We start from the raw sequence: 27,059 nt of genomic DNA, 5'->3' as shown, positions 1-27,059 counted from the left end.
GGAGAGCCACCAGCCGTGCCCCGGTGGCTCGCAGCCTACCTGTGCCCCCACGCCTGGCCTTTATGAAGGATTGACCTGGCCCCTTCAGATGTTCTTGTCAATAAAAGACATCCCAAGCAGGGACAAAGGTAGAAATTAAACCAAATGGAGCCCACAGATTTAACGTTTTCCATCAAGGCTGAGACAACACGCAAGAAGAGCAAACGTTGCCTGAGATTTGTTGTACGCGCACTTCTGTACAGTGCAACGGGAAACGTGATCTTTAATAGACGGATTTTTAATATTTGTCAAGAAAAGAACCCTTCATCCACCAACACTCCTCTTTTCGGAAGTGCTGCCCTAGGTCTGTCTGATTGCACCAAAGCGATTGGAAATTTCCCCTCAGCGCTGCCGGGAGCGGGGACCTCTCACAGGAACACTCCATCCGAGCCGTCACCAGTCCCGTGAAGAAGTCTTCAAATGTTCAAGAACGTGTAATTCAGAAAGCTCGAAATACAGCACGCTCAGGGTAACAAGTCAGGGCTCTCAGCACCTAGACCAAGTCAGAAAATCCCCGTGGAATGAAGCAAACGGTCTGTTGAAAGCACTTGACCTCTATTGGGACTTTTTGACATCTTCTCGAGGGCACGATCTTGACTTGGTACCTGAAGTATGAATGTGGGAGCTGAACGTTTTCACATGAAGTTTAGTAAGAAAACCTGGTCTTTTTTAACCCTTCCAGCTACCCTTTATGGCACCAGTTTTCAGTTGGTCAGATGAACAAGAAAGCCTCTGCACGGCAGATCTCCTGGGTCAGCTTCCCTTAAGGACAAATTGTACTAACTGGGGCGTCATCATTCTCTTCAGAATCATCGATAAATTCCTCTTAAATTATTGGTCTGTTACAGTTGCCCCGTGCTGACAAAAGGGAAACAAAGGTGTTGCTTAGATTTCCATTAAACCACTTCCCTACGAGGTGGGGAACACGGACCTTATGAATACCTGAGATCACGAGTTTTCCATAAAATTACACACCCAGATTATTATAGCATGAGGATAACTAAGCTCCAGAGGGAAGATTTGGGCAGTAATGGCGCAATGCACCTACCCGGAGCGCCGTCTCCTCCTCACAGGAGGGAGGTGGCCATCACTACCACGGCAAGCGTAACATCTCCGTACCACACCACCGCTCTGTGGGTCCTGCATCTCAGGGGGGACGTACCCTAGATACATACTCTAGATGTATCGTGACATTAGTTCGCACAAACAGCCTCTCTCAAAGCCACGAAGTTGCTTCAATATCGTGCTCTCCAACTTCAAACGACAGAGAAACCCTCAAGGGCGCTCAGACGCCAGGTGAAGGGAATCTGGAAGATACAGTCCCTCCTCCATTTGCAATCATTACGTATGTTTTTCAACAGCAAGTTTCAATGTGTTAAAATAAATTGATTTTTATAACGTTCATGAAATAAGAAAGCTATTACTTTTGAACATATTATAGCAAATAAATAGTCTGCAGTAATTTCACCATGAAGTTCTAGTGACATTGAAAATAAACCATCCGGGTTCGCGCTCTCGGATGGTGACACGACCCACAATTCTGAAGGAATTAAAACATTCTCATGTATAGACGGATCCATGTTATTTCGTGTATAAATCTAAATGCTTTCAAACACCCGGAATACAGTAACACAAATAATTTCCGAAATCAAATCGGATCTCTCCGCAGGAACGGATCTCCGGGAGGTGAGGTCGCGTTACCGTGCAGGGACCCGCTCCCACGCCTCCACGGTCCCCGACGCGGCTGGAGCGTCGCTGGAGCCTCATGAGAGCCAGGTTCTCTTCCACGAGCACACGGGTAAGGAGAAGCCGAGGCACGTCAAACACACACAGGAGAAAGCAACAAGCTCGTCTAAATCAAACGGATAGCAGTAACCGGTGGCCAAGGATCGCTCCACCAATTTCAGAGGATTTCCGGCGCGTTCATAAAGAGTATGTAACTCTTTACGTACAGTGTATTCCTCCCACTGCTTCTTGCGTATTCTTACGTGAAAACGTGCCAAAATAAATATTAAAAACAGCATTTCAGCCTACCGCTTCCCCAACACAATCTACCTGTAAATCTTCTGTCCCAAGCACTTAAAATTACATTCGAGCCAAGGTAATATCAAAATATATTTTATTCTGGACCTCTTTCAGATCTGATTCAAATTACAGTTGTCAAAGCAATACAATGCAAAGGGAAACTGCAACAGAAAATGTGCCTAGAAGGGATATAAGGGCCTTGGGGACAAATCATTGTGATGTAGAACCAAAATACATCATAAAGTGTAATTAACATGGTCCAGGACAGTATAGAACATCTATATCAGTCTTCTTTAGACAATAATCATGAAAACTGAACGATAAAAGTCCTTTAAACAAGTACAAAAAACTGTCATGGGCTGGTTTACACTTTTACAACAGTTGTAATTTAACTGGATAACTGAAGAAATGATGCAGACATTTTAATCCAGTGCTATAGGTAGGCTCACAGAATTAGACCCAAAGGATTTGTAACTCCAAAATGAAACCATTACAACTACAATGTCAATGTCAGGAGAGAGAGAAAATTACTTCTGTATTCTAGAATTACTGTTCTGCACACCGCAGTCTGTTGAGGACAAGATTGCAAAGTACACTGGACTAGCAACAACATGCAGACTGTTTTCCTGTATTTACCCACAAATGTCAAAAAGCATTATGAAGTAGAAATGAATGATTATTTTTTAAAAAAAAAAAAAAAAAAGAAGAAAAAAGAAAACAAAAGAAAAAAAGAAAACAAAAACATGCCTCAAGTTATTGTCAAGCTTCAAACTTAAAGGCAGAGAAAGCGAATTATGTACTCAAAACTACTGATCTGAAGCACTATTAACACTAAATCTGCAATCCGCACCAAACGGCGGATTTTCCTGGTTGGTCTGCCTTCCCTCGGACTGACGGAGAAGACAAGTCCCGCTTTCACACAACGGGGGATTTCAGAGCTTTCTCTAGAGGGAGGAGCGAAGGCTGCTCCACGGCTCTCTCCCTACGGAAAAGTGTCAGGGATCTCGATGGAGATTTACTGCTGTCTCCCGAAGCCAGAGATTTTGCTTCTAACATGCCACAATGTTGCTTCTGCTTTTCTTCAGACTTCTGGAGAAACTGGTCCCTCTGGGGAACGGCTCTACAGGGCTTTGTGAAGGGAGAAGCTTGCGCGCGTGTCAACGAGAAAGGAACCCTGGGCTAAACCCGGCAGGTCCTGCTCTGGGAAAAGCCCCACCGACGCCAAGGGGGGTCTTGGCCCGAGTGAGATGGGTCTCGTTTTACCCCCGCATCTCATTTTACCCCCACATCTCGTTTTACCTCCGCGCCACGACACGGACCCAACGCCTCCAACGCTCGTTCTGGCAAGGTTGATCTCATGAAGTGAAAGACAACGGGATTTCTGGTTAAGTAAAGATCAGGGCGGGGAAAACAAAATCGGGTCCCAAGGCTCCTCTCCGCTAAACAGACAAAAACATACAACCTTTTATTTACAGGCTGAAAAAACCCAGTTTGCGATTTTAATGAAATTCCTTCATTCGGCAGAACTAAACGCGTCGGCTGCTGATGGCTCCGGAGGCAAACTGGCACGACCGCCCTACGCCACCTACTATTCTTCCTAAACACAAAGAACATTTCAAAGGTACAACGTCCCATTAAATACCCTAGCATGAGGTAAGCAGTGTAAGGAAAAAGGAGTGCTTTTTTTTTTTTTTTTTTTTAAAAATGAAAATTAATTAAAATTGGTAGAAATCTTTGGCCTTTTCTCTCAAGATGCATTAAAGTGTCATGAAATCAAGAAACATGCTTCAAAATGCCATGTCGTTCTGACTCTGGTAACTATTACCTCCCTCCACCCAACCCAGAAAAAGAGGCACTTTTAGTGTTTCATATAAGATTTCCAATCATCTAGTAGACACGCTAAATAACCCTGCACAATTGTAGTCCCAGAATAAACTGAGTTTATCAACATTACAAAGAGTCTAAAAAAGCTTTTATGAGGACCTAGATATTCTCTTAACTACACTAAGAAGTCCACCGGTTGGGAATCTCTACATCAGTTTAAAAATGCAGAAAAAGGTAAAGAGAAAATAGAAAAAGAGGAACTCTACAGAAACCTGGACCTAACGCAGAGATGCGAATCGGGGTTCTGAGGTGGATGCACAGAAAGACAGCGAACTCGAGAGCAGTTCGTTTCTTACTCCATCGCTCATCCTGAGCCCCGTTTTCCCCCTTCCTTTTACCCTCTATTTGGATATTTGCCCATTAACCTGTTGAACCGGAAAAAAAATAGGAACCGCAATGTAGGCAAAGGCTCATGCACACGTTTGCCTTTACACTTGGAAGCCAACAGAACGACTCGGTCCGTAAGACTAAGCCCGTGCGTACGTTTCTATAAAGTGAGGGCCTTACTGACACCTGGCGTGCTCAAAGGAACAACTCGGATGGTCTACCTCGCTATTGAACACGAGGTCTTTGCGCTATAAAACGTAATAATTAATGTCATGGTTCTCTTTTTTTAAAAAAAAAAAAATTTTTGCTTCACATAATCACAGAACCTAGCACACCTTGCACGCATGCATTTAACAGTCTATAAAAGAAGAGGGGAGAAGAGGCGTGAGCAGGAGCAGCACTGTGGCATGCTAGTCAAGGACAACGATAAAACAGCGACCGGCCAGATCCTTCCCTTCGCTCGTGGAAACCGGCCTCGCTCCGCTACCGGGGGACACTGCTGACCAACAGCGGGCTGGGGGGGCTCAGCCCGCGCCCCCGGAGCACGTGAGTCGACAGATCCCACCTTCCTGCCGGTCCTTCCAGCACCTGAAAACCCCTGGACCTGTGATACTGAAGCTCCGTTTCGTCTATTTCTGCATACGTGGCACTACGCCTAAGCAACCAGAATTACAACCAAAACAGCTGATGATCGAGAAAGAGGACAATGGCAATACCCTAAAACGTGGCTGGGTGATTTTTGCAGCTATGTCACAGAATTCCACCACAATTGTTTAGATTGGCTGAAAGAAATCATCCCGTAACTTTTATGAAAATGAAGAAACTGTCCATATTAAAATACAAAAGTACTATCAAGAATCACTTCTGACTTTCAGATTTAAATTCAGTGCAATTGACAAATGCATTGCTAAACGAAAAATGCAGCTTAAACATACTCAAAACATTTGTGTCTATTCCTGGGAGCACAGTTTAAAATTATTGCACAGAATTTTTTTTTTTATTTTTATTTTTTTTTTTTTTTCTCCATTAAATGACAGAGGTCAGCCACAGTCATGGACCTCCAGCAATAGAAGCAATATTTCAAGTGCCAGACACTCAATATATTAGGTTTCCTACATATTGTAACTCACAGGGCAATTGCTCTTAAACATTCGTAATATGTTCCAAAAAAACCCTACAAATAGCTGGCACCGAACCACCGCGGATGACTGCCTTTATGGATATGACTTTTTGTTGGTTTTAAACGCTGTGTATGATAGTAATATAATCCTGGGGTATATATAAAGAATGTATTGTTGACTTCTCTTTACCACTGGCAAATTGCTACCCTACCTTAGCCAAACTCAGACTTGCTTCAAGTCGTGTTTATTCCATGGAAATAGCAGAAATCAATGCCTAAAGAACAATGGTTAAAATGTCAAAGCTGCATTATCTCAATTAAATCAATTTATAGGTAACTTGGGGGGGGGGGGGGAAGTTAAAACAAAACAGAAGTTTGAGACTAGCAATCATAAGCCACAAAATTATTTGTGATTGAGATAGTGTTATAAAACTGATAACTTTGCAAAGCTCTGTAATATAAACCATTCCTTAAGTAAAATGCCTGTGACATAAATTTGACAACCTCTCTTTTTATAAATTTACACTCTTGGAATCTTATGCAAGACATGATGCAACCTTTTCGACTACACATACGCGTAAACACAACCTCATGCTATCATTTACAAATAAAATCACTATCAGTATACTTTTAATCACATGAGCAGAAAAAGGTTTGCCATATACATCTGTCATTGTAAGAAAAATACTTGATATTGTAAACAGAGTAAAAGACACTATATAGTAGTGATTATTAAAAAAATAGCAGCTTACTTCTACCCTATATTTGGAAAAAAATGTAGTCACAAGATACAATAAACTGCAGGACTGGAGCAGCAGGGGAATTAGTGCAAGTATTCATCTTTTAAATAAGCTGAATCACTGCTATTAAAATAAACTTGAAGCAAGTCCTCTGTTTAAGATCATTATTTTTTTTTTTTTTAAATCTAAGGTAGTAAACATTTTGCCTCTTAATGGCAGTGTTATCAAATATATGCCAAAGATTTTATTTTAATAAAGAAAAATTACATGAGATACTTTTAATACTGGAGTTTGGTTACAATTATACATCTAAGCTCCTACAAATACGATGGGCAACTCTCGGAGAAGCTGTGGCATGAACCCTTGTCCAGAAAGATCTTAACCTCTTAAAAACGATCCCCCAGCTATACTTTGCTCCTTTTCACAATAGTGCACAATTTAACCATATTTTAGCTATGGTCTTAAAGCAACAGAAGATGCATTTTTTTTCCTCTTTTTTTGTCCTTTTTTTTTTTTCTTGTATGTATTTTTGCATCCCTGTATTCTTCTTTCCTGTGTTTTTGTGCCCTTCTATTCTTAAGTTTGGCAGAATTATGTCCCAAATAAGAAACTACTGCATTTCAGCCATGTCACCAGAAAATAAAACATAGCATTATACCCATTCCTGTCATACTTCGTAGATGAGCAGGACGTGAAATATCACGCCTCAAAGAAGGATTTTTTTATTTTTTTTTTCTTCTCTCTCCATAATCCCTTTTCCACCCTCCCTCTGTTCACAAAATTGTGCTCTGGGAGCCACAAAATGTACCAAACGTTATCAGGTTCAATCTACCTTTTCAAAGAATGCATTAAAATATGTTTCAAAGAAACATGGTTTTTTTCCAAGGTGAAAAAAAAAAATAATATATATATATAAACAAGAAACTAATTCACTCCCTTACTTCATGCATCCGTAAACTTAACCAAACCAAAACAGAAAACCCAATGGTTAAAAGCAAAGAAAAAAAGCTACTGCTGCAGATTTCTGTAAGTCCGTTTTCTCTGTACACACAAACTGCTCAACTACTGAGAAGGAAAACAAAAATCCCCCCCAATCCATTGTCGTAATGGATTTAAAGGGAGGAAGGGGTAATGAAGGCTGCCATTAGTATCTTCTGAATTTGGTATGTATATGGGTCTGCTCTTGTATACGGTATATTTCTCTCTCTCTCTCGCTGTCTCTTCTCTTTTTCATATCCAAAACCTTTAAATGTTATTTTGGGGCACAGCAGATTCCAGCACTTGGTGAACAGGATTCACAAGCTGTGACAAAACTCTGTCATCCTCTTCAGGGTGTAATTATTTTTTTTTTTCCTCTTTTTCTTTTTTTATATACAGTATATGTATATATTTCTTTTACGTTTGGCTGTAGTGGACTGGCCATGGTTCAATTGGGACTATAGCAGTACATGGGTCAGGGACAGTCATTTTGGCTATGTACACATTCATAGTCGGTCCATGGCTTCCAACTAGTAGCGCTATTTCCGTAGGTCTAATACACAAACCTGTAAGAAAAAGAAAGACGTATACAGAAATTGCGCAATATTCCACATTTATACAATTCTCTGGGAAATACCTCAGCAAAACCTATGAAACAGATGAAACCTATGGCAGAGGCTGCCCAGAGAGGTGGTGGAGTCTCCGTCTCTGGAGACATTCCAAACCCACCTGGACGCGTTCCTGTGCCACCTGCTCTGGCAGGGGGTTGGACTAGAGGATCTCCAGAGGTCCCTTCCAACCCTATGGTTCTATGATTCTATGATTGTGCAAGTGTCACCTTGTATCTCTTAAAAATAGATTGAGGGGTGGGAAATCCCCAGGTGCGCACTTTGGTTAGGAGCACCCAGATCTGCCACGGGTTCTGCTGCCTCATGAATTACTATCCAAACATCAACAACTAGTTCATGTTCTAGTTCTGTCAGATATAGAAATATACTAGTAAAATATAATCATATAAAAGCTATGCTTTTGGTCATCAAACAGTTCAACTCTGCCTCTATTTGCTTAGTTGTTATTATATTTAAAACCAAGGGGATGAGGAAGGCTTTCACTAGCAAACAATGTAAGACAAAATAAACCCAACGCTTTTAAAAGAGGTAAAACTAAATGAAAACGAATCTGTTTTAAGTACAATCAGCCTCTTGGGTCAAATTCACTAAAGACTGGAGAGGTTACACAGTATGGATATAAAAAGGTCATCTAGGGTGGAGTGATAGTTTCTACTCAGGATACACCTTGAGCTTTTTGTTCCATTTATGACCTTGTCTATACTTATAAAACTAAAATGATATGAAAGACCAATCGAAATGAATTCTCTAGAGTTTAGTCTACTTAAAATTCAGAGCTTTCTATTTTCTATTCTGAACTGCCTGGAGCATGCAGGACAGGAGAATGCTTTGGCGCTCGTGTTAAGATACTGTCTGAGACTCCGGCCTCCAAAGCCACCAGGACTGCTTCTTGCTCATGTTTGGTGCTTTAAGCTACAGCTTCAAAGTACCATTCCTTTATCATTCCTATTTTATTCTAATTTTGCTTTTCCTTAGGCTCTCTTCTCCTTTCTTTCAAACCCATGGCAAAAGAGGTGCAAGCGCAAAAAACAACGATTGTACTTGTTACGAGGAACTGCACGCTAACATTTGTCATAGTTTAGGCTGGATCAGTTGGTTCTTTCTACCTCAAACCAGGACAATATTTACCTGCAGGACAATGTCAGAAGAGCTAGGAGGTGATGCTACAGCACACCGCTATGAGATGACAGAGGGTGCGTTCGTGATTCGTTAAACATACAATTTTATTCCCTGCTTCTTCTAAGCCACGTAAGCAGAGAGTTATTTACATATAGCTCCTGTCATTTTTAGGAACTTTTTAATTACGGGCATTCAGAAATTTGGACTTTGCTTTGCTGCTCTTTCTGTTGAATATGATGCAGAGAGATTTCATTCCTATCATGCGTTACAATAATATCACCTACACTGAACGTTTTCACTTGAAAAGGGCAAAGAGGCAAAAATGAACTTGTTTCCAGTCTATACTGAAAGACCAGCCACAATGAACACATTTCCATGGAAAGCCCCAGTAGGGACAGAAAATTTAAATGAGAGGCATCTTCACTTTCTGAGAATTTTGGAGGATTTAGAACCGTAATGCATTAAGCTGGAACAAAGACATATTCTCCTTTCAACATTACAGCACCCTTACGTGTGAAAATCTACATGCAATGTAGCTGTACTAAACTTCAGCTATAGGAGGAAATTTTGTCTCCGTAGTTAGTCGAAAGATTTCCAAAAGATGCTTGTTGTTGAAAAGTCAAACAAGTCAAACTGCACTTACTGAACCATCTGAAGCACTTGCTCCAACTTTGTCTCCTGCTGCATTCCAGCAAACCTCAAAAATCCCTCCTGTTCCCCGATAACTGTGAACTAGGGCACCTGTCTAAAAAGGGACAAAACATGTAATTAATATAACAAAATCCATGCCAACAAGTAAAGTTTGGACAACACGTAAAACCTCCCCACTGCTTTTAAAAGCTCAAATTCTCGGAAACGGTCCAGGTGAGACTCGTGGACGATCTCTAGCACGTGACAAACACAACTATGGCCTCTTGATCCTTGTGTTTGACAGGCAAAACTGGGGACGGCCATGACCACTTTCAATTACTAAAATAAACCTTTCAAAAATTAACATCCACTTCCCAGCAGCCAGAGGTTCCATCTTGCCTAACAACAAGGTCTTTAGACTTTCATTCGCAATCAGCTCTTTTTTGGCCAGAAATACAAAACAAGTAATAGTGTCTTAGAAAGTTACGTAGAAAACATTTTGCTGTCATCGCCTTCTCTCACACTTCACATTCTCTTGTTTTCAGTGAAAATTCAATGAAACAGCTATCAGATTTCTATGTCTACATCCAGTCACCATTTTTCACAGCAAACCTGTTTTATCAGGAGTTAAACGTTCAGAGTTAACAAAGACAATTTGTGGATGAAACATGCTATTGCAGACACTTTGTTGACTATGTTTTGACGTCGTCGGTTTTTGGTGGTGTTTTTTTGACAGTGATTTTGAGGGTTTTTTTGCTAAGTAAAGACAACATAAAGACAATTATTACTTCACCATAGCCAAGCACTCAAAGAGAGAAAATTAAATGTACATCTACTAACAGGAGTAGCCTTAGAACAAAGTGTGTTAGCAAGGACAAAGCTCTTGGTGGCCGAAACATGATGGAGGAACAAAAGTTGGAAGGACACTGATGGAAAAGACGAGACCACAAACGCCTGAACAGAGAGAAGAGCTGTACCTGTGTATTCCAGATGTGTACACATTTATCAAAGGAGCCGCTGGCCAGGTACCTGCCATCAGGACTGAAAGCTACACTGTACACAGGTTCTTGATGCTTTGTCAGAGTATGAATACAAATTCCTCTGTCTACATCCCATAACCTAACAGTAGAATCAAAGGATGCACTGTCAAGGGAAAAAACACAGATTAATTACATCTCAATTTGACATATTCTTATTTCTAATATAAACATAATATGATGAAGTATCCTACACGCTTCAAAACATTCTGTGAACCTACGTACAGAAAAAGTGAAGTAAAAATAATGCTTAACAGCAATTAAAAACAGGATTAAGTAGTACCTTGCTAACATAAGATTGGCATTTGGATTATTTGTTCCTGGTCCTGTAGGACTCCATTTGATAGTATAAATTTCTTTGTTGTGTGCTTGTAAATCATGGACACAACTGTCTTGTTTCATACTCCAGATCTATGACAAAAACGGAACAAAAAACAAAGACATTTAGCACAATATTGTACTAAAATACATTTTACATCTTTCTTCTTTATCACTTGCAGTCTGACTGCTACCTTTTAGGCCACCCAAAATATTTGCTCTGACTGCTGAGTTTCTAGAGTACTTATTACAAGTATTATTCCAGTCCCCTCCATTCTTTGAGTCTGAAGTGCCTGGTGGGGTTAATGAGTAATAAAGGTACCGTCTATACAAACTGATCTGCATGTGCTAACTACGAGCCCCTTGAGAAGTGCAGGGATGATAACAGATGCTAAAATGAGAAGAGCAATATGTACATGTTCGTGTCTGAGTTGACAAAATACCACAGTCGTATTTTTAAATGAACTCCTTGCTACACAGATCGAGTGAAATAAAGGGACAGTAGAGAAATTGTCTGGTTTTGTCCAAAGCCATAGATGTGTATTGCAAAAAAGCATTATGGCATTTTCCTGGCTTATTAGGATTTGCATTGCCAGGTGTTCATTCAATACTTCGTATCCAACTCCTGCATGATAACCTTCAACAAACAAAATAACTCTATTCTATCAAGAGTTTGCATTGCACACAGAAGGGCTTTTGGGAAACTTTTATACCTTTTCTTAAATGTGAAACTTGACATAGCAGTTAATCATCTGAATGCATATTTTTAATGCTATCTGGTTTAGTAGTGCTTTTAGCCCACCTTTTATTAGAAAAAGCTAACAGGAGCATGTTTAAGCCCACCTATATTTAAGATGCAATTGAGGTGTATGCTTAAATGAATGATGCTTTTCAGAACTGGTGCCTCACTGAAGGGGAAATTGATTTTCAATGAGCAGACAGAATTAAAATTGTACTTCCAGCTTAAATTGATGGGACCAAAATCTAGCTTCTCTTCCCAAAACTAGTATAGATTAAAAGAGTCCACATTAGCTGCCCTAGAGAATATCAAGTTGTCATCAAAAGAGAGAAAAATAAGTAAATAATAAAGACATCAGTAGGCACCTTCCATCTACCTCAAAACTTGACACTTATTCCTACTGCCATTGAAAAGTAAGCGATCAGTGATCTCTAGACTTATCTACAAGCAATAAGGCTTCCAGTTAATCCCGAACAAAACGATAAAATTCTTTCCAGGCTGGGCTGAATTCAAAACAGCAACCGAGAAGTTAATTGCCTGAATTGCCTGAGCCCACAAACACTGACATGTTCCCTGTTGTCACCTCTCCAGTCTCCGAGAGGCAGCAGCGAGAGCTCGAGCTCCAGACTGGAATTCATCTCACCCGAGTTTCAGCTGCCTCAGTATTAAACACCCAGCTTAAACTGGCTATTTTGGCTCCATCCATTGCCCAGGGAGAAGGACTGATGCTCTCAGGGGTTTACTCATCACACTTGACTTAGACACTTAACTTCGGAAAGGAGGAATTGCTCTTCAGTGGCGCTAGACACTGTTGACTAAAGATGTCTAGACATCTAGCTTTAGACTGGAGGCTTAATCCTTAAATGTTTATATTTAGATAAGGTGATTTCCATTGCAAGCGCCGCACTCTGTGCCAGCACAGGAAGGGATATCGGGCTAATCAATGCAGACATTCCCCGTCTCCAATTAAACTGCAACGAGCTAGATGGAAACGACTGTCCCAAGGGCTACTAGTAGGACAGCGCCGTCAACACAAAAAACCATAACCCGAAGCTCTACTAAACATAGTGCTCAACACCCACTAAATACAAAGCGGTATGGGAGTAATGGAAAAGCATCTTGTACCATGGACCTGTCAGGCACAAAGAGCCTCCTTTCTTCCAGTGCACCTAACCTGCGGGGATTTTTATATGCATCGCCAGTGCGCCTTGAAGTCACGTGTGGAAGTTACAGTATCCTCTGCATTCACAAGTTTGCCCCAGTTCTACAAGAAAGCGGGTTGCTATGAATTATTCGGAGGACAAGTGCAGGTGCAATCAAAAACTGCAGAATGACTCCTGTTGAACTGGAAAAACGAAGGAGTACCCAGACTCTCTTAATAAAGAATATGCCAAAGATTTTAACTAGAAAGAAGGGGAAAACAGAAGAAAACTAGGAAGGGAGCTAGTCACCCGTTCTTGCGTGTGTTACACAACATGCATTCCAACTCTTCCTTCTAACCGAAAGCAACCATCAAGCGTGACAGTTTAATGTTTAATGACCTGGTTCTGTAAACAGCTAAAAGCACCTAATAAAACATGCTCCAAGTCTCAGAGTGGCAGCCTGTAGCGAGTTCTCTGGACCAAAGCTTGGCTCTGATTAACAAGGATTTGCTAGGATTGCCTAATCTTTTTATATTAAAAAAGAACAAATATTAGACACCACTGGAAATACAGCGAGACTGGTGGATTGCCGGAGCTAATGGTGTGCATTCCAGAGTCCTGCACAGACAAGAGAGCAGAACTCCCGTTACCTTTAGAGTCATATCATCAGAGCAGGATGCCAGAAGATTACCAGTTGGATCCCATTTGATTGCGTTTACTTCATTCTAAAATTGAACAGTGAGAATAAGTTGGAGTCTTCACTTCCATTACAAATGACAGCTTACGAAAGATAAAGTTGGACAGAAGTTATGAGTATTTGTGTAATCGTCAGTATTTTAACAGTTAATTTACATTCCTAGCTTTGCCTTCATTAACAGTTAACTTTTTGCTATCTGTTCATCACATTTTCCCCACGGTGCTCTTACACAACGTAGGCCGTGCAGAGCAAAGTCTTAAAGTTACCATCTTTCTTCTTCTAAAGCTCCCTTTTGCTGTGCCACCCTGGCACTGGTAAAAACAGCTGCGCACGGGAGCGAGAATTGTTCTAATAACAACAGAGAATACAGTCATCACGTGACCTTAACTACAACTACCTGCGTATGCATCTAGTGCCTGTTGCCAGAGACCAACCGTTACACAAGTGCTGTACATTGGCAAATAAACCGGGCCCCCAGTCCCTTATTAATAAAAATATGGTATAGCAGCCCCCAATTTCCCAGTACTTACTGTGTGACCCTGGAAGGTTTTGATGGGCCTATCTTGTCCTAGTTTACAGACGTGAATACACATGTCTGTACTGCAAGAGGCAAACGTGTTGTTACTCTGCCAATCAACATCTAATGCTGGTGCTAAAAGAAAGAGAAAGATATTTAAAACTATGGTACGTATTCTGCAGGAGTCTGATTCGCAAAGTTAGGGTGCACCACCTTAGAACAAATGCCAACAGGAAGCAACCATTAATTTTACAGCAGTTCTAAAGAGAAAACACTATGAACAGTGAGAAACGCAGCCAAAACCAATCTTGCACAAAGAAATGAAACAAAATTTAGTAGAAGTAATTAAAACCTGGAACATATCTGACATGACACAGTTATAAAGAAGACAGTGCAGCAGGACAACAAGCTGTAGTTTAGACATCTACAAATAAACCTCAGGAGTCAGCACACGGAACAGGTTGCCACAACTTAACACATCGTCACGCATGAGCTCATCTCCACTAACAGTCCACGTCTGTGCTGATAGATGGCAGCCAGTGAAAGGTAATGATTTATTTCCTTTCCTAATTCCAGCATTATAGGGTGTGGTAACTTGAAGCTTAATCACGGGCAACATATTCCATTTGATCAAGCCAAGATATTTATGGCAGATAGCACACGGAATTGCTTGGAGTAAATCAAGAATTGATGGGTTTGATTGTTGTCATGCCACTGAAAACGTAGCGCGAGCGGAATAAAAAGGGGAAACAAGACACATCTCTTAAAGGCCCTTCAATGACACGTTCGTCATCCTCGCTAGTCTATTTTCCAGCTGATTCTGGCAGGCTTGCACAGCGTGCAGCCCACAAAGCAATTTGTCTGACCTCCCGAGAGGCCGCGCTCCCATCCCGGCTGGCCAGTGACCAGCCTTTCAGCTGGTTTGTGGCCAAACAAATTGGGGACAGCACAGCGGGCAGTGCAGAACAAAGGGATGCTGGGCTGGCATTACCGCAGCAGGAAGATGACAAATGCAGTCCTGAGCTGATAAACACAAAGCCTGCGTGGCCCACCCTCTTGATTTGTCTGCTCTGTACTACAGAAAGTCGGTAACTTTTGGATTCTCTCTCATGACTTTCATAGAACTGCAATAAAATTGTGAGTTGTAAAATCAGAACCATTCTATCCTTGTTTACATTCTCAAAATTCGTAAGACTACAAATATGGGAGTCAGCATGCAAAGACTGCCTATAAAACTGTAAAATGGTGTAAATAAGCACCACAAACTTCAGATTTTTTTAATCTATTTTAATAAAACCCACTTTTTTAGTCTTTTCAGATGACAATCCTGAATGATCAAAATCAAGACTTACCAGAATGGAAAGGAAACTGCTGCTTGGCTTCGCCAGTGTGGGCATCCCAAATAATTGTGGTCTGTATTAAACATAAATAAACAATAAACAAATTTGTACAAATTGCCGATTTCCCCACAACTGTCACCATTCCCATGTATCAGAATACCCAGCCTCCTCCCCACAGCCCAAACCTGCTCCCGATGAGGGATTTCTAGGGTTTCACCCAGTACTGAAGGAAATTGTAGTAGATGTACAGAGAACAGGAGAGAACCTTAACATGGTGTGGCATTAGCAAGGTGTTCAATCACAACATCTCGGGGTCTGGAGGGAAGGAGGGGGTTGTGGGCTTTTATTTTTTAATAAACAAAAATTAAATAAATTTATCTCCCTAGTCCTATTTATATTCTCGCAATCTACTCCACACACCTATTTTAACTTCCAATACTTGTATATTCAAATACTCAGGTGTCCCTGAGGAGATCTTTATATAAACAAGTAGTCTCATAATTAAGAATCTGAAAGATTTGATTTAAGGGTGTAATTCTGTTCCGAGTTCTTCTCTGCCAATGCTTCTGGTATCTTCCTGATGAAAGAAATCTTACATGACAAAATGAGTATTTAATAATCCCTATATTCTATGCCAACATTCCTGACCTGCCTCAATGATCAATGAAAATTTTGACACAGAACTCAGTGGAAACACGAACTGACCACACAAATTACTTATGGAAAAGAAGTGCAAGGTTGAGTCAATCTTTCTGCTAATGCAGAATATTTTTCAAAGCATAATCTCCATTGCTTTATCCAAAGAGTGTTATTGACTGAAACAATGAGGCTTCTACCTCCTCCAGAATATTTTTCTGCAAATTAAAGCTGTACCTCCACAAAGATTTAAAACCTGGGATAAGCCATTACAGCTGCCAAAAGAAGAAACCCGTCCTTTCCATGCTTTCAGATATTTACTTTTCCTGCCTTTCTGCACATGCATTTATAAGGGTGGGCACTAAAGCAAACCAGGTTAAACGCATACAGGAAAAAAATAATAAATAAAGGGGAAAATCTACTACTTTCCAGTGACAGGGCCAGTTTTAAGTGTTGTGGGCCTGTGGCCTTACTGAGCTTGCAGTTTGCCAGCCTAAGAGAGTAATTGTGTTTACTTCTGCACCTAAAATCAGTTACAGAGAAAAAAATTAACTCTTCTTACTCTTTGAATAGTCTATTCTATTCCTCGAATTCTTCTTAAGTCTATTCCTCATCACTCTGTGCCCTTCCTACCATTCATAAAACCTCTCACGCTAACAACAACTTTGAATTTAAAGACCTTGTGTGCCGTTAAGTTGGTTTAGAGATGTGAAATTAAACAGTTAAACAAGGAGCTTCACGGCTGTACGCTACTGGCACCTCCCCGGTCAGATATATTGACTTTTCTTATGTCCCAGCTCTAACCTTTTTCATCATTCTCGGGCTCGACTGATACCCAAATCAGCCGGAACCTATTCCTCCAGTATGATTTTTTTCTGCGTCTTTGCATAAAGTGCTTCACTAAATTTTAGATGATTCCGTTTTACAAAGGTTTAACGTTCCTGCGTTCAACGCACTAACTTTCCAACTTACGCCAACCTAATGGGGAAGAGATCCAGGGACACTGAAATTTAATAAATTAAAGTATCTCAATAAACTACTACAAAACACAAGGAAACAAAGCTAGCATAACAAGTTCTTTGTAAGTACATATTTACGTCCCATGCCTTCAGTTTAATTTTCTTACTTTCTATAGCTTTGCTGTTATGCTTACAATTAGATTATAACGGTGAAGGAAAGAATTTTAATTTTACCAAAGATTATTCTCACCTTGTCCACTCCTGCACTTAAAATGAAGTTTCCTTTCTTGTTCCATTTTAACGCAAATATAGGACCTTTATGTTGCCCTAAGGTGCTGGCAAGATTACCTGAAAATTTATATTGATATGAATACATTAAAAAAATAAAAAACTATGCTGTGAGCCACAATACAGGAAAATATACTGGAAATTAAACGCATTTCACTTACCGTCTTTAGTCCATATCCTTGCAAAGCCATCGTAAGACCCAGTTGCTAGAAGTGTACCTTCACTCTGCCAGCAAAAAGGTTATTTGATTTACTCATTTTTACTGTATAACTCAAAGCTAAAGAGCACAAAGCAAATTTCAGGTAGAATACATCCGCGTAAAATTTATGATATTTATTCCATTGACTACAACTTATTAAAACGAAGTCCCCGACGTACAATACAAGAAATTACAACGCAACTCAAAACCAGAAATCTTTCAGCAGCCGTAGCAGAGGCTGCACAGCTGCCATTATTTAAAATGTGACTACGCAAAATTATAGGTACCATTTTCTCGGGGTACTCTGAGCCCTGCCATTTCTACTTACGTTCCAATCCAGCGATGTCACGTCTTTGTTGCTGGGTACATCCTGCCCTCCTTCTCGTATACAGTGTCGAAGTACCAGCTGCGTAGACCCGCTCGTGCTGTTTTCACTGAGGTTCCATATCCGTGCTGTCGAATCGCCAGATCTACAGAACGGTTCAGGAGACTATAACCCCTTCTCTCAATTAATTCCATTTAAAAAAAAAAAAAGGGTGTTTTTTTTCAAGACGGCAAACGTTGTGGCATTTGACGTAGAGGGCGTTGGGGCAGGTATTGTTTTAACTTGTTGCCATGCCACCGAGCATTGCTATTACGTACAGAAATGGTTAATGCACATACCCTGAGGCCAAAAGGTCACTAACGGGATTCCAGGCACAGATAAACACTTCAGACTCATGGCCACGCAGCACCACTGCCTTGTTGGGAGGGATTTCAACATCTCCATCTACTTCCATCATATCTGTGTGATTATCTGCATTTTGGGAAACAACAGTAGAGAGAGGTGGATTTTAATATTTTGGGACGATACACTGTAACTACTGTATGGTTCCTATTCTTCTGGGATGAGCATAACAATCGATTCACAATTTACGTAGATTAAAATTCGACAGAGCTGTAACATCCCTTTATTTTTCCAGTTCCAGTTTATGGAGTACTATAAACAGACGGGGAGTTTCAAAACTGTGAGAAAGCTCTTAGCCCCTCTAAACCTCAGCATCCAAATGGATTTAATTTTGAAGCTTCAAAATTGAGAACAAAAGTTAATACACTTTTTTTGCGATGTTAAAAAATAAACACTGATGTTAAAAGCACTCACAGGTTTTCAGGCACGGTACTGCATAGTTCAATATGTTACTAGTCTATCTTGTGCTTTAAAAAATATGCTTATGACACATTCCTTTTTTAAAAAAAAAAAAAAATAATCTCTCTTTCCACCAGTTGCAGTCAAACAGGTTTTAAATCTGCATCTCAGACACTTCATTTACAAAATGGCTTCGATTAATATAATAACATTTGGTGATACAGTAAACTGATAAGAGATCTTTTTAAGCTGCATTGGCAATTACCATGGAATTGTGGCAACACAGAGCTTTCTGCGCGGAAGTGATGTCGAATCCATATTGTTCTGTAAAACATACTGGGGGTAATTCAACTGACAAAACAGTTTTCTTGGCAGCTGCCATCAATCACTTTCTATTATTAAAAATAAATTCACACGGAGTGTAAATGCAGAACATAAAAAATGCTGAACAGTTCACCTGCTCCGTATTCATTCACTGCGGTTAAACAAAGCATCTCACATCTATTGCTTAATTTAAAATTAAGGGTTTCTGTCACTGTTTGTATGTGTGAGAAAACAGAAAAGGCTATTAGAACGTGTATATTTTTAAGAAAGAGCGCCACGTAAAACACTGCTTCAATGAAAGAGAACCAATGCCGGTATAATTCGGTGAACCAGCCAGTAGGGGTTGCTGGTATCTCACATTTAACAGGGGCTGAAGAGCTGAAGTTTACCCTTATTCTATCCAGTTCACAGCTAACAAGTAAATAATCTTTTGAGATTTTTTAAACCAAAGCAACAAAGTAGAGAGCTTATTGTCTAAGCCAAAGGTCAGATTTCCAGTTTATTTATCATCTATAATAATGAAAAAACTAGTAAAATCCAGCTGTAAAACGCAAAACATTTACACGGCTTGATAGGAATATTCTCTCAAAAATGTCTTTTCTTCAGGTCCCTTTACAGCAAGAGCTGTAACTCCCCCCCTCAAATGTGTAATTCGGACTTCCAGAACGATATTTTCATAATCACATTTTAATCCCTGACCTGAACTTTTCTATACTAAGCCTAATTGTAAGGTACGTTCCTTTGACCAGGGATGACAAATGGTGAAACAAGTGACTTTTTATCAGCAACGCTCAGTTGTAACCAGCTGCGGATTAGCAGACTCCTCTCCTTATTCCTTGTACAGTGGCCAAAGCTGAGGGGATGCGATATTTAAAGAGTAGTCTCTGATTTATTCCCACCCCCCCCCTCTTTCTGCAAGAGCTCTCAGGTGTCCCGTGAACAACCTACAGATGATGGGAAAGGGGCAGGACTGGAAGTGGGTCTGGTCAAGGGAATGTTGTGAATTAATGACTGCCGAAGTTTCAGTCTCCTCCTGCAATTCCAAATATCAAACTGGGGACAATCAAAGGTGAGAGACCATCTGTTAAAGTATCACCTATGACACAGGTATTCTCTGCACGCTGAAGGGTTACTAGTACTTCTCCACATGCACCTCATGGTCTACTAGCTCATACTGTGATACATGCCAAGGAAGCGACGTTGACCCAGGTTAAAGTCATTTCTGTCTCAACTTACTTGCTATAGTATGTGCTCCGTTCTCTTCTCCGTTTGCAGTATTTTCCCCATTTTTCGCTGCTCCCTGTTGGTTAGTCGCGGCTGCGGCTGCAGCGGCGGCCGCCTGCTGTTGTGCGAGTTTATCTCTGTAGGCCTGTTGTCTGGTCTGGACCACATCAGGCATTACTGCATCTATCAGTGAGAGAGACTCTATCGGCCTACCATCAAACAAGGTACCATCCTGAATTCCAGCAGAGGGAGAAAACAAAAAAAAACAAACAAAAAAGACAACACCAAGTACAAGTTAACATTATGGGCAACAATTCCAAGGAAAACTAAAGCAAAAGTTTTGATTTAACGTAATAAAATGGATTACAAACGGTGCAGAAGTGGTATCTCATCATTGTTGAGGTTGGGATTAGAATTTTAGTCTAAATTTAAGTGGCCATCATCACTACGCAAAAAAAAAAAAAAAAAAAAAGCCACTGCAGGCCTCTGGCAGAGCTTCTGGAATCAAAAGTTCTATGCTTCGGGTTTGCTAAATCGTCTGGTAAAGCAACAAAAAAATCTGTAAGTTATCTATGAATATGATTTCAAACATGAGTGGCCGCAACAAAATCTAATGGTTTGTTTGAAGAGCTGCAAACATTGGAAGTCGGGTCACGGGCTTGTGAAGTTATTCCATCTTATTAGACTAATACTTTCCATAAACATATTATCTGGAGAGTTGACTAGTTTTCTTCCTTTTTTTAAACAGTGCTGGCATGCTTTCACACAACAAGGAAGAATTTTATCCTGAAATGGACAAGACCCAGTTAAAAATACCCGTATACATATGCCGGGGCTTTGTAAGGATCTATTTTTAGAAGCTAGAAGGATTCCTTGCGATAAATATAGGGTCTCCTCCTTCTATTCCAATCACTTGCTTTATTTTTCTGAGGCTTCCTAAGGGAAAGGATTTGCTTCAGAGGGACTATAAAAACTACGCGTAAACAGAAGACATAAGGGAGACTGGAAAGAGAGCAGAATTAGTGAATAAAAAGGTTTCCTCCTGCAATATAACGGAGACATACCGAGGCTGCTAACCTTCCAGGCATAAATGAGAATGGAAATCGAGGGCATCTGCAGCATCAGGCAGGAAGATACATAGCTTTCCGTACTGCTGGAATAACCATTTAAACATCAAACGTAATAGATGCTGCTCAAGATGAATTAGCCAGCGGAGGCAAAAAGCAAACTGGCATCTACCTTCATCCTTCCTGCCACAAACTGAAACCCTCGCTCTACTTGGAAACCTTGCCCTCGGGCTCTCGTTACTTCATTATAACGACACAAGACCCAAAATGAGAGCCGCTTAGTGCTCTCCCACCTCCTTACTGCAACTCTACAAAAATTAAGAAGTTCCTCATCTCCATGATTATCTTATTGCACTTGTCTGGATTTGCTACAACATGTATTAGGGTAAAAACTCTGCAGACAACGGACCTTTAAGCAATGAGCCAGAACACCATGCCTGGTGTTGTGTGGCTGCACTGGGCAGAACCCCTACCCAGTTATGTCACTCCATTCTGGTCCCACCACTGGAGTCATGGTGAACACCAGCAGTAAGGAATCTGAAGTAAAAGTAAATAAATAGGATATAAGAAAGTTAAGAAAAAATACTAACATTCAAACTTACTGCAAGCAAGGATGTAATTAATGCTCCTAAAGGCAAAGGCTCCTTACCTCATTAATACTGACTTCTGCTTCTACATACTGCAGACCTTTCTGGATGATGGAAATCAAAGCAGCTGGTGGCACCAGAGCACCGTTTATATTAGACTGGCTGATATGGCTCTCTATACCAAAGGTAAATGCTGAATGGGAAAACCCTAAAGACAAGGCAAAAACATCAGAATTGATTTACGGATAGACGATGCTACTCGCCCTACTGCTGGAGGAGCTTCCTTTTACAAACCTCAGCAAATTACACAAAGTTCTAGCACGCTTACGAACGACAAAAAAAAACCCCTCTGCTGTTTTCCTCATAGGTTTCTAGTTTAAATGTGCAAAAAGACAAAAATGAAGTTTATATATAAACACAAAAATTGTTAGTTACGGTATCATTGGCAAAACATTTGCACGTGAGCTTACTGCAGGGGGGTTGGACGAGATGACCTTTAAAGGTCCTTTCCAACCCAACACATTCTATGATTCTATGAAATGTAAAAATATAACAAACACAATTTGCAATAGAATTTACATATATTTATATACTCTAAAACTATATATGTGTATTGTATCATAAACAGTATTTAATAAAATATATATTTCCAAGACACTAAGACTGACTTGTTATTTTAACTCATTGATGTGTTACCCATGAAAGCAAAACGGATCTGTACGTGGAACAGAATTCACTTCGTGGTACAGCGCTGCCGTAATTGTGTGTGCTTTGGCACTTAGAACTACACGAGTATTGTGCGCTGATTGAGAAGTGGCAAGCATGTTAAGGTGCAACACTGCTAGTTGCTTGCTATTTATTTGATCGCCCTGAAAAGGCAAATTTCACCTAGAGAAAAATAGTTCCAGCAAATTAACTTTACTGTCACAGAATTTAATCTTAATTTTTCCCCCCCCACCGTCAGGTAACTAGGATGCTGCCTGCAAACTTTCAGATGAAGTTAAAGCAATTTTGCAAGTTTGGCTTCTGTGACAAAAGCAATCTGCAACTGGAATAAGAATGTATAGTAGTTTTCAGTAAATTCAGGCGGAACAATGAGTTTCTGCTTTCTTCTGACAAGCAGAGACTGAAAAGCTCTGCCATCCACCATTGCTTCTGGTGCTTCTTTGTCTCAATTTCAGAAGCTTATGAGCAGTGGACATAAGCAGTAGACAGATGTTGCATCAGTCAAATGCATTTTCAAGAAGCCTGAAGTTTGTTTTCAAGTTTGACAATATTCATCTGTCTTTTGCCCTTCCTCCCAAGAAGCAGCTGGCTTTGGGCCAGCCTGACACCAAAGGACAAAATCCTCCAAGAAAGGGTCCTGCAGGGAGAGAGGATTTGGGGAACCCAAGAGTCATTCCTGTAAAAAACTCTGTTCATCTATATTTAAGATTCAAATGATACGAGTCATATGGTCAGAGATGCCGCTTCTTCCTTTGAAATACAACAACATCTGCCCTCCCACCGTCACATTCAGGCAAGGAATTTGGCCACGCAAGACCAGCTTGCGGGAGCACCAACGGAACAGGAAACACAGTATTTTAGTGGTCATCCTTTTTTCTTCGTCAAGTAGCCCCAAAGAAAATGGTGCAAAATGCCATCGTCACCCTGCAGATAAAAGTGATCTCCAGGAAAATGCATTTCTAAGCAATCAAGTGAGTCCTTAGCTGGTTGAGTGCCACCTGAAGACTCCAAATGACTAAATCTGATTAAGTTACAGAAGGTAACTTGGCAAGAATTCGTTCTCTTGTTGAGAAGAAACACCAAGAAAAAGTTCAGAGAGAAGCACATGTCTACTGGCAAAATAATTACATGAGTCTGTGTTTGCTAAAGCCAGTTGCAGATGAATACCAAATAAATTATGCATTGTTTAATAACCAGAATTGAAAAAAAAACCAAAAAAAAACCAACTCACCTGACTCTTGCAAGTATCTATATACCAGGAAGTTAACCTCATCACTGCTTATACTCATCTTTATTCCCAGTTAAACCATGAGGTCACAACAAAGGACACAACCCTGAAAATAAAAAAAGTAGGTCAATTAAGTATTTTTAGTACCTAATACATCTTTCTCAACAAATGCTACATTTATAAAGTAAGTAGCTCCCTGGCAGCACAGACAATGGTTTTATTTTATAATGCAAATAAGTCTACCATAGTCATTAAAAAGTCATTTGTCTCACCACAACATAAAGGTCAGTAAATTAAATACTGAAGGAACAGATTCTCAAATGATGCAAATTGGTATGGAGTGGGGAACTATGCTGCTGAACACCAGCATTAAAAAGGCCTAATTTCACAGGTTTTTTTTAAAATCATCAAGTGAGTTCCATCAAATCAACATTATTGGTATGGAACACATTTTTTAAAATGTGGATTTCTCTCTGTCTGGCTAAAAAAAGACAGAGAATTTGATTTAATGTTGGTACCCAGGCAAGTTCTCACATTTGCTTTCTAATCTACTTCACTTTTCAGGTACTTCTACTCTAGTAAAAAGGTGCAATATGGGCTACAACACTGTATCTGTTCAAAGAAAGCTCAACTATTTCCACTAAAAATTAGAAAACATCTCAGCCATACACTTAACGCTTTGCAAACGGAATTCTTGAAATTAGCGACAAGCTTTAAACCGAGCATTTTTAGTAACATTTCTCTGGGCTTTTGACCAATGCTTTAAAAAACATTAAGGGATATATACACCCCATTTCCCCTTGATTTTATTAATGGCAAATATTTAGCAAGACAAATAACATATCAGACTATATATATGTTTGATGATAAATTTTGAAAACATGAAGCAACAAGAGTCTGTAAAACATGACGATGAACAGACAAAATACACTATTTTTTCCAACTTTAAGCCTCATTTTTGGGAACATTCTCATGACTTCTCAATGTCTGAGAATTAAAATCCCAATCTTTCCATGACATGTAGTAAACAAGTGAAAAATCAGGTTCCAGAGCAGAGTGTGAAATAAGGTCCATCTCCTATTCCCAGTATCCACCCAGCACTTTTCATCAGCTTTTCACCCAGCCACCACCATCATTTTCTCCTGTGGATCTGGAGTCTGAGAAGGTGAGCAACTTCCCTACTGATATTTGACAAAGTTTGACCTGGATCCAATGTAAAAAAAGCAGTGGAGACCAGGTTTCCTTGTATTGTTCTAAATAAAAAAGGTTTTGCTAGATGGCTGCACAGTCAGGACATTGACCACTGGTGCTCCAAGTGGGAAAGTGGTGAACGCAGAAGAAAGCAACAACTCAAATCACAGAATCATAGAATCTTCATGGCTGGAAAGGACCTTTGAGATCATCGAGTCCAACCATATACAAAGATCATGATCGGCATTATAAGGCTGCCATACATATTCTTTCTAGGCATTTTTTCCTAGCAACATTTCCCAAAGAAACAGCGCAAAATTACCACGCTTTCTTATCATTTAACTTGCAAATTCTACCAGTCAATTGCAACCAAATTTGATGTTGGGAAGAACTCTCCAAGATGTGACCTTCCTACAAGTCCCATAATATCATAGAGGAAAGACCCAATTAAACTCCTTGAGGAAAGGCTACAGGATGAACTTGGACATTAAAAGTAGTGGGTTTGCCCAAAACCACACACAAACGCTGGTCAGTCGATGAGCACGTGGACACCCCCAAACCCATCCCAGGAGGGAGGGCAGCACGCACTGCCCGCTCGGTTCGGGGAGGCACAGGACATGGTCCAAGAGCTGTGCAGGGAAGTCTCAGACCCACCTGGGACCATCGGGACCCAAGTGGGAGAGCTGGGGTCACCCTGCACGGGAAACGGGGGGCTCTACACCATGCTGGACACATCCACAGAAGCCCAGATCTCCTGCTTAGAGAGCAGCTCAGACGCACTGCGCTGCCCAAGGCGGGACAATGGGGTTAGGTTCTTAAGGAAATAAATAAAAATGCAGAGCTACTTAAATCCTTCTAACTTCTAAAGGAAAAAAAAAATAGTAATTGTTCCAGTACAATAACTTCTAGTTAAGTGCAACACAACTCGTAAAGGTACATTGATACTAACCCTACTCGACCCATCCACAGCCCCCAGCGATGCCTGACGTACGCGCTATACCCGCCAAATCACAATATACTTTGAAGGCTCGTTTATTGAGCAGTACGTGAAATAAATGTAATTTTTAGCCATTTTATGCATTAGCAACCAGTTCTACCGCATGCAGGACCAAAAGCTACTTTTATTCAGCTACGTTTTGTTGTCGTACCTGGCGCCAATCTTCCTTATTTAAGACTGCTTGTTACAGAGAAGTTTTGTAGGCAGAGGAGCAATAGTCTCCTTCAGAAATAAAGGTAATTAAATTTAAAAAGACTCATAAAAAAGCCTTTTTACATCACGTAACACACAAAGGGTAGTCATTATTCCATGGGGGTGTTACTGATTTTTAAAATCTTGTTGCGTCATCCACAGAGATAGCTCAAAATGCAGAAATCAGCTGAAAGTGCTATTTGCTACGTAGAGATCTGCATTATTAATATAAAAAAGGCTCCCCACACAAAGCGGAATAGTGGAGATGCCACGTAAATTCCCCTGTTATGTAGCTAGGTAGCTAAAGAAAAAAAAGCTTAATGTTTTGCTCGTCTATCAAAAGTGTTATTCACCCTGCTCAATGAGAATCATTTTTCAAGGCTGGTTCAAAGTGTTTTTCCACAAGGTGCTTTGGTACGTAAGGACCAAAGTCCTGCCGCACGCTGTCCCAGCCGGCCATCGAGAGATGGCAGTGCAACACCGGCTTTTGTACTGCAACAACTAGAAAAACACAGAAATGTGGTCAATAAACACACGGCTTTGCCTGATGAGGACATGAAACTGAACAGCATGCAAAAGGTTCTAATTTTTTACCAAGGTATTGCTTTATCCGTTTTTTCGGTGCTTATTTAAATTATCTGAAAGCTCGTTTCTGTATCTACCCCCCACCGCAGCGCCCAGAGACACCCCTCACCTGGCTGTCGCACGGCTGAGACATGAGAAATTGTGAGAAGAATTTCTTGAACTGAGAGAAGGTGGGTTTAGATGAGATATTAGGAAGAAATTCTTTGCTGTGAGGGCGGTGAGCCCCTGGCCCAGGTTGCCCAGAGAAGCTGTGGCTGCCCCATCCCTGGAGGGGTTCAAGGCCAGGTTGGACAGGGCTTGGAGCAACCTGGGCTGGTGGGAGGTGTCCCTGCCCAGGGCAGGGGGTGGCACTGGCTGGGCCTTAAGGTCCCTTCCAACCCAAACTGTTCTATGATTCTATAATAAGAACAGGCAACACCAAAGCATCCTCCCTTCCCGTCCCAAAGGCA

The 27,059-nt window shown here is 40.6% G+C and overlaps 1 protein-coding gene across 4 annotated transcripts in view; it reads right to left on the bottom strand.

The window, feature by feature from the left end:
* Nucleotides 1-2,144: 2,144 nt before the first annotated feature.
* The window catches only part of TBL1XR1 (TBL1X/Y related 1), a 99,847-nt gene continuing 74,932 nt past the window's right edge, over nt 2,145-27,059 (bottom strand). For all 4 annotated transcript variants that reach the window (XM_054204730.1, XM_054204731.1, XM_054204732.1 and 1 more), the window contains 14 exons: nt 23,649-23,751; nt 21,754-21,899; nt 20,050-20,269; nt 18,027-18,159; nt 17,692-17,833; nt 17,326-17,389; nt 17,127-17,224; nt 15,294-15,354; nt 13,955-14,076; nt 13,378-13,452; nt 10,812-10,939; nt 10,469-10,634; nt 9,505-9,606; nt 2,145-7,679 (listed from right to left, as the gene is read on the bottom strand). In XM_054204730.1, coding sequence (XP_054060705.1) covers nt 7,653-7,679; nt 9,505-9,606; nt 10,469-10,634; nt 10,812-10,939; nt 13,378-13,452; nt 13,955-14,076; nt 15,294-15,354; nt 17,127-17,224; nt 17,326-17,389; nt 17,692-17,833; nt 18,027-18,159; nt 20,050-20,269; nt 21,754-21,899; nt 23,649-23,706 — 1,542 coding nt within the window. In that variant the 5' untranslated portion in view covers nt 23,707-23,751 and the 3' untranslated portion in view covers nt 2,145-7,652. The remainder of the gene's footprint in view (nt 7,680-9,504; nt 9,607-10,468; nt 10,635-10,811; nt 10,940-13,377; nt 13,453-13,954; nt 14,077-15,293; nt 15,355-17,126; nt 17,225-17,325; nt 17,390-17,691; nt 17,834-18,026; nt 18,160-20,049; nt 20,270-21,753; nt 21,900-23,648; nt 23,752-27,059) is intronic.

This window comes from Rissa tridactyla, chromosome 6, assembly GCF_028500815.1.
Source record: "Rissa tridactyla isolate bRisTri1 chromosome 6, bRisTri1.patW.cur.20221130, whole genome shotgun sequence".
Classification (NCBI taxonomy): domain Eukaryota; kingdom Metazoa; phylum Chordata; class Aves; order Charadriiformes; family Laridae; genus Rissa; species Rissa tridactyla.
The sequence above is the reverse complement of the archived record's forward strand: the minus strand, read 5'-3'. Positions and strand labels throughout refer to the sequence as shown.